The following is a 12796-nucleotide window of genomic DNA, read 5'->3' as shown; positions in this document are numbered from 1 at the left end:
AGGGTGGAGGAGTGTAAACTCCAATTATTTCAGCAACCATCCCTCACCATAACCCATATAACCTCTTTTAATTATTTTTCAGTATTTACACTGATGTACACAAAATACACTCAAAATGAGATTTTTTTTCTAGTTTCTGCATTTAAATCCTCTCGTACATTCTGAGCCATCAGAAAGAAAACAAAAGAAAAGAAAAAAAGAAATTTGTATATTAATAAAAAAGCGTCTCCACTTCGAGCATCTGTATTTATTCTCCCATGGTTTATCAGCTTGCTCTCAGTCAGGTACATCCCAGGATATGTAGCAGGTGTGGTTGATGTGGTGTCGCAGTCTAAAATCAGTTCCATTTTTCATATCTCAGTACCAATTTCAGTACCAATAATATTGTGAGTCAATAAAATAAAATCCAAATGCTTTTTTTCTTTTCCATTTCAAATCAACTGATTTTATTGGTCAACAGGCAGACGTGGGACAAGAAACGAAAAAAAGGTGTAACTGGGCGGGGCTATATAGGAGGTGGTTACCGTCATGTTCATCATGTTGTTCTTTTCATATCATTATCTTGGTTATTATTTTTGTTACAAAAACAGTGTAGAGCCATCGTGTGGTGGCACTGTTTCCTGATCGACTGACGTATGCAGGGTCTGTTGATGACTGGAGAAGGCTTGTGGGACTGTGGGAATTAAGTTTTGTGTGATTGTGTGTGTGTGTGTGTGTGTTACTGTGTGCATGTGTTGATGTTACATAAGAAGGGCAAGTATGTGTGAGCGAGAACGTCTTGGATGAGAGGTTTCACGTCAGTTCCACTGTCACTGTGAGGACAAGTGCCATCCACGTTAATCCGAGCATATCCATGCGGGGGGCTTCATCTACAAAACCAAAGAAAACGACAATCAGACCGTTTCATTCATCGTTTTGATGTATTGTAGTGCATTAATAATAAATTTAAAAACACAAAGCAATTGTTCATCCCACTGAGCAATTCTTCTGAATTATACTCGTGCTTGAAGTGGCTAAATATGTTATTTACAGTAAAATAGGAATTTCATCAAGAAGGGATTTTTAAGGGCATTGAACTGTTCTATGTTTTCACTCAACTGAAAACAATTAAATAAACAAGACCATATTGTGATGGGATCATAACAGCTGCCAGTGAGTTCTCCCACCAGGCCTATTGTGGAAAATATTTTTATGTTTATAAACCAGATAAAGACACCTATGAGACTTACAAATACATTAAGAATGCAAAAGACTGTGTTATCAGAGCTTAAAGCGGCTCAAGGCCTACTCCAGGTGCCCTTTACCCAGTACTCACGGGTGACATGACACCAATCTTCACAACCGATCCCAACTATACACCTGTAAAATTTTGGGACTGTATCTTGCACGGCTGTCCACATACCCATCTGAAAGTACTTCAAACCACTTATTTGACAGTTCCACCTATAGTAGGCATCCCCAGGACCACATTTTGCCATGACACACAGACAGTTAGACAGACTTACAAGGTGAAAACAATAGTGGCCATGCTGCTGTAGCTTATAAAATTGTTTATGGCACACACATAAACTATTTTAACCTGATTGTTGCTTATAGACTGAGACTTTGCTTCATCAGAAAAAACATTTCTTCTCTAAATGTCTCAACTCAGGGGCTTGAAATCACTTGAGGTACAGCTGCAATCAAAATTATTTAGCCCTGCTGAGCTGTTAAGGGTTTATCTATTAAACCTTCCAAAGATGTTTATAAATTTTTATAAATCACATTTGAGTCGAGAGATGTAATCAAAATAACATGTTTAAAATGTTTAACATCTTATGTAGGTGGATGACATTTTTGAAATACATCCATTCATTAATTTTCGTAACTGTGTGTTTAATTCAGAGTGAAATATAGAAATGTAGATGAGAATGATTCAATTATTTCATAAAACTGTTGTTTTTAAATAACTTACTATTAAACTTACCACATGTCAGGATATAATTAAACTATTGGGAACTAAAATGCTATAACAGCACCTGAATTTGCTTCAGCTGTGATAAAGATGTACCAAAATCTTGTCTCAGCACGTGCTCCAGCTGTGTAATCAACTTGGCAACCTGAGTTATTGTTTTAAAGGGTAACAGTTATTTCACCAAAGTGTATTAGTTAAAGACATGAAAGGCCCAGACAAGAAGACATCACCAACAAGACAAGCACGCATGGATGTGGTTGCCTTTAGCTGTTGCAGAAAAGGGAAAAATCGACTGTGACTGACATTACGGATTTGGTGAAATACCAGGCGATTTAGCCCAGGCACATGCCTGGTGGTCATCTCAGTCCCCGGATATGAATCATCTTGAAAATCACTAGTTTGGGATTTAACAAAAGCACAGGAAGAATGGACTAGCAGTCAAAAAAGAGAGGTACCGGAAGCCTGTGAGAAACTACACAGAAACACTTATTGGAGATCTAAAGTCGAGGGATCCTATTAAAAGCTGCCTGCTATCGGATCTTTAAAGAGAAATTTCAATTTATATTTAGCACTATTAGCAAAGTCAACATTATGTTTCAAGATTCGTAGAAATATAGATTAATGTATTAGTCCTTCTTTAACTGTTAAAAACTTTATTTGACACATGTATTCATTAGATTTTGACACATTACTCCAACTTCTTGCTGCTTAAGAGGGTTAAATGATTTCCTATTGCAGCTGAGTAATAGTAAATCCCTGTTTTCCCCTGCTTTTGAAGTGCTAAATTATATGATACAGCAATGACATAAAATCCAAAAATCCCTGTTTGAACTCGCTAACAGTTAAGCTGAATATAAACATTGGTCTTTATTTCTCATTCTTGAAAAATTAAATGCCTGGATATGGTGAACAATACTTCTATTTACAGTGTTTGCGCTTTTCATTTAACAGCATTGTACTACATTACAGAAGAGAAGTCATGAAAGAAACTTGCTTTGTGCAGCTAAAGCTTTCTGAACCTCCCTTGTGGCTGCTGAGGGAGGAAAGTTGTGAACGACCGTGGGTGTGTCTTTGCTGATATAACCGGCAATTTGTCCCAGTAGTGCCAAGACTGTGGCTACAATCACTCTCACTATGAGAGGATGACCACACTGTGTGCGGTAAGATTGAGGTTCAAAATTTAATCTGGTTAGGCCTGTTAGATAACACAGCAAGCGATTCTGAAGGATCCACCCGCTCCACCCACTGACAAATGTTAATTAGTAAGAGTTAAATCAAAAAGAGTTTCACAAATTAATCAGGATTCCATGATAAATCACTTCTGAAGGTTAATTTCAGGAGAACTCTAGAGTGCCATCTGACATTTTACATACATTAAATTCCACTTTATTTATGAAAGTCACATAACATCAGACAATAACAACTGGATCTTTTCAATAAATACCTCATCTCATTTGGTAATGAGCTCACCCAACCATAAGATCATCATCTGAGGTTCTATTCCAGTCTACAGTCATGGATGCAAGTCACCCAGCCATCTGTTTACCTTCAGTTTTTGGCTCAGACCTCAATGCATTTCTGCCAACCTGATTTTTTTTAGACAACTGGGACTGATTTCTGTGGCAACATGTTTTTAAAAAAAAGAAGGATGACTTTAACTCAGATATACTGGCTCTAAAATGTCAGCTGGAATCATAATGCTTTCTTTTCACACGAATACTTTGACTCCAGAGAAGGTTTAAGTTAAGTTAGCTGGCTTTACAAATCGGCTCGACATTTCTGACAGTGGCTTTGACGCATCCGTTTGTATGCCCACCAGTCTGAATCCTTTCTGATCTGACTTGTGTTCTAATAAAGGTTTTTGGAAAATGTATATTATGTGATTACTACACACGGCTCTTGCAATATTGCTATTTTTGACTCGGTGAATGCAAAGTCCGTCAGCTATGACTTGTATTGAATCTTGCCTTATGGTTAAACAGCTGTGTCTCAGCAAAGCAGATGCATTTTGCACCATAGGGCGACAATTCCAAACTTGTGATGCTTCTACCACCCTTGACTGACTGGTAGAGTTTTATGTGACAGGAAACATGTCACATTTTTATTCAAAATTCACTCATCTATTAAATTCCGTTCATTGCAACATCATGTAGCTTGACAATTTGTTTCAGAGACTAGTATTCTTGTCTATGATAGACTTGACTGACTGGCAGATGTGGCGCTTCCTACTTGCACCAGATGAGGAGTCCAGCATTCAGGCATTAAGCTGCGGCACGTGTGTAGTGACCTCTTGGGGCTATGTTGTACCAATTTGACTTGCATGCAAGGCATGTCTGCGCGTCCATGCTGACCTGATTCTGTCCTTGCTGTGACACACCTGCTCCTGTGCTTACCATAGCATTTGCATTCCTAGATTTGCATCCTTAAGATAGGAAGGGAACAGGAGAGGAAGACGGGGGTGGCGGGGGGGAGGGGGGGGGACAAATGGCAAAATGAAGAGTAAAAAAAATGGATAGTGGGAGAAAGGTTTATAGGAAACAGGAAAAAAATAGTAAAGTGCTGCTGGACTACAAGGCTGTTCAAATTTTGCCTGACTTTAAGCTTAAAGACAGCTCTGCATGCCATCTGCTTGGGAAGCTGTTCCCACTGTTTATTGGGACAAACATAGGCAGTGCACACATGCACTGAGGATTATACTTCAGGCAAATATATCATTCAGATGTGTTTTCCAGTTAAGCAAAATCAAATCCTTGCAAAAAATAATTATATATGTATATATATATATATATATATATATATATATATATATGCAAGGCATAACATAGGTTCTTTATTCCTTTTGCATCTAAAAGTAAGAGAAGTTACAATTTACAACAGCTAATAAATACACTCCTGTGTGAACTAATCCACAAATAGTGTCATGCTGTACTTCATCACTTTTCGGAGCATGGGGGGAAATTACACTAGAAAGAGTCTCCATATGTTTAACTGAGTTATCCCTATTTCTGTATCTAAACCCTGATTTCTGTCTCTATATGATTATGTTCTTATTTGAGTCTTGGTGAGTCATGATTCAGAAACCCACCAGTCAAGAATCCAGAGTCTGGCTTTTAACCAGCTCTGAATGTTTTCTTATACTACAGCATAATCTGCACTCCACATGAGGCCGACGTGATGGAAAATCTGCATCAAAAACAGAGATTGTGAGCTAGGCTCAAGAGAAAAAAACAGGAAAAATAAATATGATGGAGGAGGGAAAATAGAAAAAGCAGAGAGAGGGAAATAAGGTGGTGACAAAAGGAAAAGAGCTACCAAAAATGGATGAAGCACTAAGAGAAACTGGCACTGGGAGATAGAAAGTGAGTACAAAAGCCAGGGAGATAGAACTGAAAGACAAACAGAAAAAAATTAGAGCTAAAAGAGAGAGGGAGGGGCAAGAAAACAGAAAAGATGGAAAGGTTGTTGTCACAGCCCTGCGGCTTCTCCTGACAATCCCTCATCTTTACATATGATAATCTCAGAAGCCGCAAATGAGGCACCAATGCATATATGAAACACCGATAATCTCACACTTAGCCATAAGTGACAGGCACGGTTAGTCAGTGGAAGGGTTTGTTGCTTGCTGGTACTGAACATCAGCAAAGATTAATCCTGAATGAATCACTCTCATGCAGTGTATCTGGGGCAAAGTATTCAGGGCAGAATCAAAAAACATCCATCTGTCAATACGCTGAATGTCGAAACCGCAGTCAGCTAAAGAATTTGGTACTTTGATCAGTGCTACGTTTCTGCACACATTTTCTCACTGAACCGACTGCAGTGTCACAGTTGGTTCTCATATTACATACAGCATGTCTGAAAATGTGATGATCAAACAATACAGCCAGAATTATGAGATGCATTATTATGAAAAACACATACACTGAATGCTTGTCAGTTCTGTGGTTGAAATACTTACTGTTTAGATTCTGTGTGTTTTTCATCATGCTTGGATTTTCTGTTGAAAGGACAAAAAAAGAAAGATCAGGGAAACAATCAACCATTAATGTAGACACAGTTTACGTATAGAACTGAATTATATGCAAACAAAGAAGGAAAACTTCAGCAGCAATATCTGACAAAAGCTGTAGCTTTTAGTGACACTGAACTATGAAGTTCCTGTAGCACATGCTAAATGGCAGGTCCCCAGTCGGAAAGGCTGGGGCTGCAAATGGACCTGGGAACACACAGCACTGCAAAACAACAACCTAGACAAATTTTTAGCAGCACTGAGATCCGTGAACTAAAGCTGTGGCAAGGCAGTCTTAGAAAGACGTTTGGAGAAACCTACTGCACCTTTAATAAGCAGCACTGGTGTCTACCCTGCACAATCCTCTCTGACCATGTAGTTTCAAAGACCTCATAGGGATGAAGTAATTGCAAAAAAGGGAGCAGTGGGTTTTCAGAGCATTGGCAACAACCTTTAATTCCACTTTGTGAGCTATTTTTGGATGTTAGATGTTGTATATGAGCAGGTGGAAGCCACATATAAAGCACAGTATGAAACTTTACGTGTTCCATTGCAACCATATTAAGATAGAAGCTCCTCTGAGATGCCCAGAGAAATTAGTGTCTGCACTCTCCATATGCACGCTTGTGTTTGCCTGCCCAGCACATTTGCATAGGCATACATATTTGCGTATCTCTGCATGTGTGTGAAGTACAGTTGTCTGCCTGTGTGTTTGTCCCTACTGGGTTTCTCATTTCTGCTGACTCACTTCAAAGTAATCTGACTGGATATTATCACTGAGGGTGGCTAGAAGTGTACATCATCAAGACGTGAACGCTGCTTGTCATTGGCGGAGCGTCTCTATAGCAAGCTATCATTATACTCTATTATTCTTGATGATGTATACTGAACATTTAGTGAAGTGAGCAGAGCCCCCAAGTACTTCTATCTCTTCATCCCCCCTACCCCGGCAGGTGTCTCATCTCAAGGCCATGGGGGATGGTGCCAAGGTCACTTAATCACCATTTACTTCCCCTTAGAGTGAGTGAAGGCAATCTACAAGGAGAAGGCAGACAGATGGGCCATACTAGGCACATAGCCCATGACACCTGAGGATGCATCAGGGTGTTAAATAGACATTAGTGCACTTCCTAGCAAAACGCTTCTCAAGGTAACGCCCGCCTAAAGTGGCACTTTTCCCTTAAAGTGGCTTCTTATTAGACCTGCCCAGTAATTTGTACATTTGTGACACACTTAAACCCTGTTCAAAGGAGTGTTTCAGGTGCAGAGATGGAAAGAAATGAGGATAACATGAGGATAACATGTTCTTTGTTTCAGAGTTGCTCAAGTACAAAAATGGTGTCAAGCTGCATACTACACATTTCTAAACTTCCCAAAGAAATCTCCCAGTTTTTCTTGCTTAACTTGACATCTGTATAGTACAAGTGTCAAAAATTCTCTTTACACAAGGACTGCGTAAGAGGAGTGGCTGTATCTATCTATAGTTATCGCACTTCCAAATACAGGTCTCTGTTACATGAATGCTTCACAGTAGCTCCACTCAAAGATGACCCAGCATCTTTTTGCATCTGGTATGCATGCAGGCTTGGCAGCGTTGCTGCTACAGAGAAACTATAGACAGTCATCAAGAAAGATGTGCTTAGATTTTACAGGTAACATTGAACATACATTTAAAAAGGTATTATTTTAGCTGACTTAAAGACAAGTAATGTCTGCCTACTTCTGGCTGTAACTCTGCTGTAGCCTTTTTAGCCATGAGGTCATTCAAATAAACCAATTTAATTACTGGATATCATTTACAATATGACTTTTCAGGGAAAAGTGAGTCAGGGGCTATGTTTCAACACGGGACCGACAGATTAAATTGTCAATGCACTCGTGCAAAGTGACATTTAGCTGTAACAGAAGTCATTTCATTGGGACTCTCAGAAAGGCAGATCCCAGTTCTTCCATGAGTGTCCAGTGCAAACAGAGCCAGAGGAGCAGGGCACACAGACATAACAGAACCTGTAAGCATTCCAGCTCCCACATCAACACCAGCAAATGAAGTACTTTTCTAACACTGCCAACAACAAAGTCTTTTGATTTTAGCATGAGCCTTTGATACCATAGTTGTGTTTTGGTGTTTAAGTGAGAACAGCTGAGGACATGCCATTAATGGAATAGTCACTAAATCCCTTGCTAGAGAATAGTTATTCTCAAAAGTGCTGCCCTTAAAAGAATGCATTGTGGAAGCAATTACAATCTCTTATTAATCACACACTCAACAGCATTAATGATTTATACCTAAAAGCGGTCACATAAATCTCTTAAGTATTCTTCAAAGATATTATAGATACATTAAAACGAATTTTGTAGAATTACGCAATTTTCTTTGACATTTAAATGTGTAAAATGTGTGCCTGTGAAACTGTGACAAACATTATTTCATATTTATTGTCCCCTAAATAATTCGTCAAAATTAAATATGATTTCAGTTTAACTGCTAGTGTAGCAGCTGCTTCAGAATGGGACCAGTATGTTGGAGAGTTCAGCGTACATACCGAAGACTATGAGGCGAGTGTGCGTATCTGTGGAACCCAGAGGATTCTGGGCTGTGCAACGATACATGGAGCCGTTAAGCTCAGCTGGCACTCTCTCCAAAATCAGCTCCCTCCCCTCTCGCTGAGTGCTCCCATCCAGCAGGCGGCCCCCCACCCTCGTCCAGGTGAAGAGTGGCTCAGGGAAAACCTCGTTCTATCAACACCCAAATGGAATGGAAAGAAAAATAGGAACGAAAAGAAAAAAAATGCAGATGAATGGTGTTGAAAGGGCAGAACAAAGTAAGTCTGTGAGTGTCAGCCAAGAGATTAACAGCAAAGTATACATGAATAATACAAGCTCCAATTTCCCCCTAATGCAAAGGCAAGTTAACAACATGCATTAATAATCATGCTTCACTTTACAACAGTTTTACACAGGTAGGCGTTTGTATCACTCTAACTATGCATCCTCAAAGGAAAAATTACATGACAAAAAAGACACATTTAAAAGATTTCTAAAGAACATGCTCCAGTCTCCAGGGCTCCAGAGGACCAGAGCCCCGACTTAGGGATGTATTGAAATGTCAGCACCATAACCTCACATTTTGAGAAAAACATACCACATGAAGTTAGTGTAGAACTGAAGTCCTGTATGTGCTATCACTAACTGTGCTGAAAAAGTAACCGTCAGTGTGGCTGTTTCTGCTCAAGAGTAGTTTTTCCTACAGAGGTCCATGAACTCAAGAGCTAGCTTATTTGGCAAATTCACAAATGCAGAGTGAAGCAAAACAAACAACATTTTCAGCTACTGCAGTTTGCCCTTCTTCCACAGTTTTTCAAGCACAGTGTATACTCTACTATAGATGTGAGCAAGTCTACTGTGTTTTAAGACAGAACAATCTTAAACTTGAACTTGTTGCACTTGTTTTTAAGACAATGATGTAATGAATACTGCTGTATAATAATACGAATATAATTAAAAACATATTCAAGACTGACAAACAAACAACACATCAATGAGAAGGAACAGAAAAAAAAATCCTCTGTAAAAGAAGCATCAACAACAAATTCCGCAGAGGAACATCTTATTTCGTCACAAAGGCAGGCAGCAAAATTATTAGTCTTGGCACAGTATCGTATCTATTGTGAAACCCCAAAGCCTAGGGCCCGGGGAAGGATAAGGGAAATTTGCTTTCTGATCAATTTGTACGCACTGATGCCTATGCTGCCGAAGGGCCCAACTGGCTGCGTGCCACAGTCAAGCCTGTTTATAATAACCAAACTTAACCCTGTTAAAAAAAAAGCTTTAAAATAATCTTAAGGTCACTGGGCAGACATGCATGTATAAATCTTTGACGTCAATAACTCAGTGTACTAAACTGACAACAACAACAATGCAGAATTTTAACTTCGTTCCATAAAATTTCATAAATTTCATTTCATTAAATTAAATTTGAAATCTGAAGTATGATTCCTATAGACTACAAAGTAACAAAGGGCACCTGCGCTGTGCACCATTAGGCTGTTTTATATCAGGATTAGCCATATTCGATTCACCTGACTGACTCTCAATGTGTCATTTCTGTCAAAGATATCAGGACCACCCAGAGACCATTCACACAAAAGACACCTGCTCCTATTTGGGAAAAGAAATCAGGAAGTCTGAAAGCAGCATCAAAGCTGATAGCATAGTTTCCAACCTAACATAAGCATGTACTTTTGAATTTATTCATTTTAATTCTTTAGTTTTAGTTTTACATTTGAAGATTTATTGAAAACAAACATTCTGAAAAGCTGCAATGTTTGGCATTTTGGGTGTACTAACTTTACTAACTTTAAGCAAAATGTTGAAATGTAAATCCATTTTTTTCAAAATAAATATTGCACATGCTTGAATAAATAGGTTAAAGAAAATATGCCTGTGCCCAGCAAAGTGGTCACTAAAGAGGAAAACTAAACAGGCTTCACTGCACATGTGCACCAATCTCCTCCTATTGCAGACTTAATTAGTCTTTCATTTTCTTAAAACCCCATGCACTTACCCCTGGCGATCCTACCTGGAATCCTTGCACAGTGATGCGCACTGTGTCCCCTACCTTTGCCCTGCTGGGGGACATCAAAAGTTTAGGACCCTTTGGAGCAGCTGAAAAGAAAAAAAGACAGAGAGACAAAGGTCATTGTACTGAATATGGGGAGCAAATCCTGTTGGATACCTGTTTGGTCGCAGAGGGAGGGATACAAATACAATTTCCTGTCTATTAAGGTCACAGGCCAAGAGGCGAGGGACCTTCAGGTTCTTTCATCCAAAGAACTGTGCTGGATTTATTCCCCTTTGGAGAGAAAAGGAACTAAATTGGGTAGATACTCATTACTAGAGGAGAATGGGAGTGAAACGGGTGGAGTGTGGAGGCAGTGAGATAAGGGACACTCACAGAGCTAATTCCCTTGTCTTGGTGCGGACAGCAGCCCCCAGATGGCTTTCATTTAGACCATCTAAAACAATGGGGCGCAAGTAGGAGAGGGAGTAGCCAGATTCTAATATCATGGAATTGTGAGGGGCCAGCGATTGTCCTGCGCATGTAGTGTTGAGATAAAATGAATGATTTGCATAATGCTATTAAAAAAAATGAAGGTAAGTCATTTCATTGCAGCTAAACTGCACAGCACGCTGCATTAGGACAATATAAGCAGGTTCTGCACGATTTGTGATGATTAACAGCTCCCCTAAAGATAACTGCTCCAGATGCTGCACAGTTCCATATGTTAAACAAATGGACTGAGCATCACATGCAATGAGACTCAGGCTAAGAGTATCCTATCAGTAACGCCTGTACAATGCAACCCAGGAGTTCTTCTGTTTAATTTGGTTCCAACTCTTAATATAAATCACACAGGGTGTTTGCTTTCATTGATGAACTAAAGCATAAATAAATAAACAGACAAATGACCTATACTTTTCGGCAATTAATCTGGAAACAAACTGTCCAATGCTACTAATGAATCACAGACTTTTCTTAGGCAGTCAATGACTACCAGCCTGTATCAGACTAATGGATTCAGAAATTACACTGTGGATTGTGCGTGTGACACTGTCCACAGTATAACATCCTCTCCTAGGGAATGTTATATAAAGCAGAAACAAAAGCAATTTAATTCCATGAAAATTTGCAAAAGAAGCGACTGAAAAGCGATATTATTAAATATCATCATAGTCATCATCATTATTTTTATTGTTGTTATTAGCAAAACTTGTTATTCTCTACAAGCTGATGTATCTGTTCAGACCCCAAGCAGCGTAAACGGGTGCAAATTCCAAAAAGAAATTTTGGCAACAGCAACCTTAAAAAAGAAAAATCAAACTCAGGCAAAATAATCACATCTTAGCCCTGGCATCCAAACCGGAGACATCATGTGAGCAATTTGACATGAGTGTTCCATCTCACGCTGAAGACGGATGGCATTTAACAGGCTAGTTTTGGCATGCTAGTGTGAAGCACTGTATTTCCACCTCCTACACACTAACAGAAGGGTATTTTTAAATACTGGTGTCATGGCGTCACATAGAGCTCGCCAGGCATATGGCTGGGAAGATGATGGCCGATTTCTGGGATTTGCTCCAGCAGTGACAGTTGGCGTCCTACGTCACCATCTTTGATTATGGCAGCATGCAGCGTGATGGACATGATACAGCTTCTTTGAGGTGAGGGCATCACAGGAGAAATGAGCCACGGTCCCATGAGACCTAATGTCACTTAAGGCCCAACTTCTTAAAGAAAGAACTGTTATGACTTTAAGAGAGGTCAGAGAATAAACATGCCCCCCAGAAAAGCAACTGCACACCATGCATCAGGTGTGCTTTAATATCAAGAGAAGGAATCAACAGGTCTGCCCAGCTGTACACCAGACTTAAACCATTGAAGGGAACCTACCGTATTAGCCGGGTGACTGGTTCGGTTTAGAAAGAGAAGGTGAAGAGGCTTGCAGCTGAATTTAGAGGCCTGACTGACTGCCAGATTGTACCATCATGATGAATCAGGCCCCATGCTATGTGTTTCTTAGAGTTACCTTACACACTAGGTGGCTAAAAACACTAAAATAAGACAGACCGATGACCATGGAATTATGTTGCAGTTGAACAAAGTCACAACATAGCGACATACTGCAACACATTACATGCACACACATAATCCTCATAAATATTCAGACATGCAAACGCACACACAGATCACAGATGTGTTCCTGAAACGGAGCACCTGATGATCAGGACCTGGCACAGCAAAGACTGGACTGTTTAAATTCCTGGAGTCCTTT

The 12796-nt window shown here is 39.6% G+C and overlaps 1 protein-coding gene across 3 annotated transcripts in view; it reads right to left on the bottom strand.

Annotated features, from left to right (window-relative positions):
• Positions 1-51: 51 nt before the first annotated feature.
• The window catches only part of igsf21a (immunoglobin superfamily, member 21a), a 192958-nt gene continuing 180213 nt past the window's right edge, over positions 52-12796 (bottom strand). For 2 of the 3 annotated variants that reach the window (XM_085457377.1, XM_085457380.1), the window contains 4 exons: positions 10528-10628; positions 8507-8699; positions 5913-5951; positions 52-869 (listed from right to left, as the gene is read on the bottom strand). In XM_085457377.1, the coding sequence (XP_085313503.1) occupies positions 793-869; positions 5913-5951; positions 8507-8699; positions 10528-10628 (410 nt within the window). In that variant the 3' untranslated portion in view covers positions 52-792. The remainder of the gene's footprint in view (positions 870-5912; positions 5952-8506; positions 8700-10527; positions 10629-12796) is intronic. The other variant, XM_085457379.1, reaches the window with a different exon arrangement.

Source organism: Copadichromis virginalis, linkage group LG5 (genome assembly GCF_057382275.1).
Source record: "Copadichromis virginalis isolate Kocher_CV1m ecotype Utaka linkage group LG5, C_Virginalis_male_GT1.1, whole genome shotgun sequence".
Taxonomy (NCBI): domain Eukaryota; kingdom Metazoa; phylum Chordata; class Actinopteri; order Cichliformes; family Cichlidae; genus Copadichromis; species Copadichromis virginalis.
This window is presented reverse-complemented; position numbering and strand designations above follow the sequence as displayed.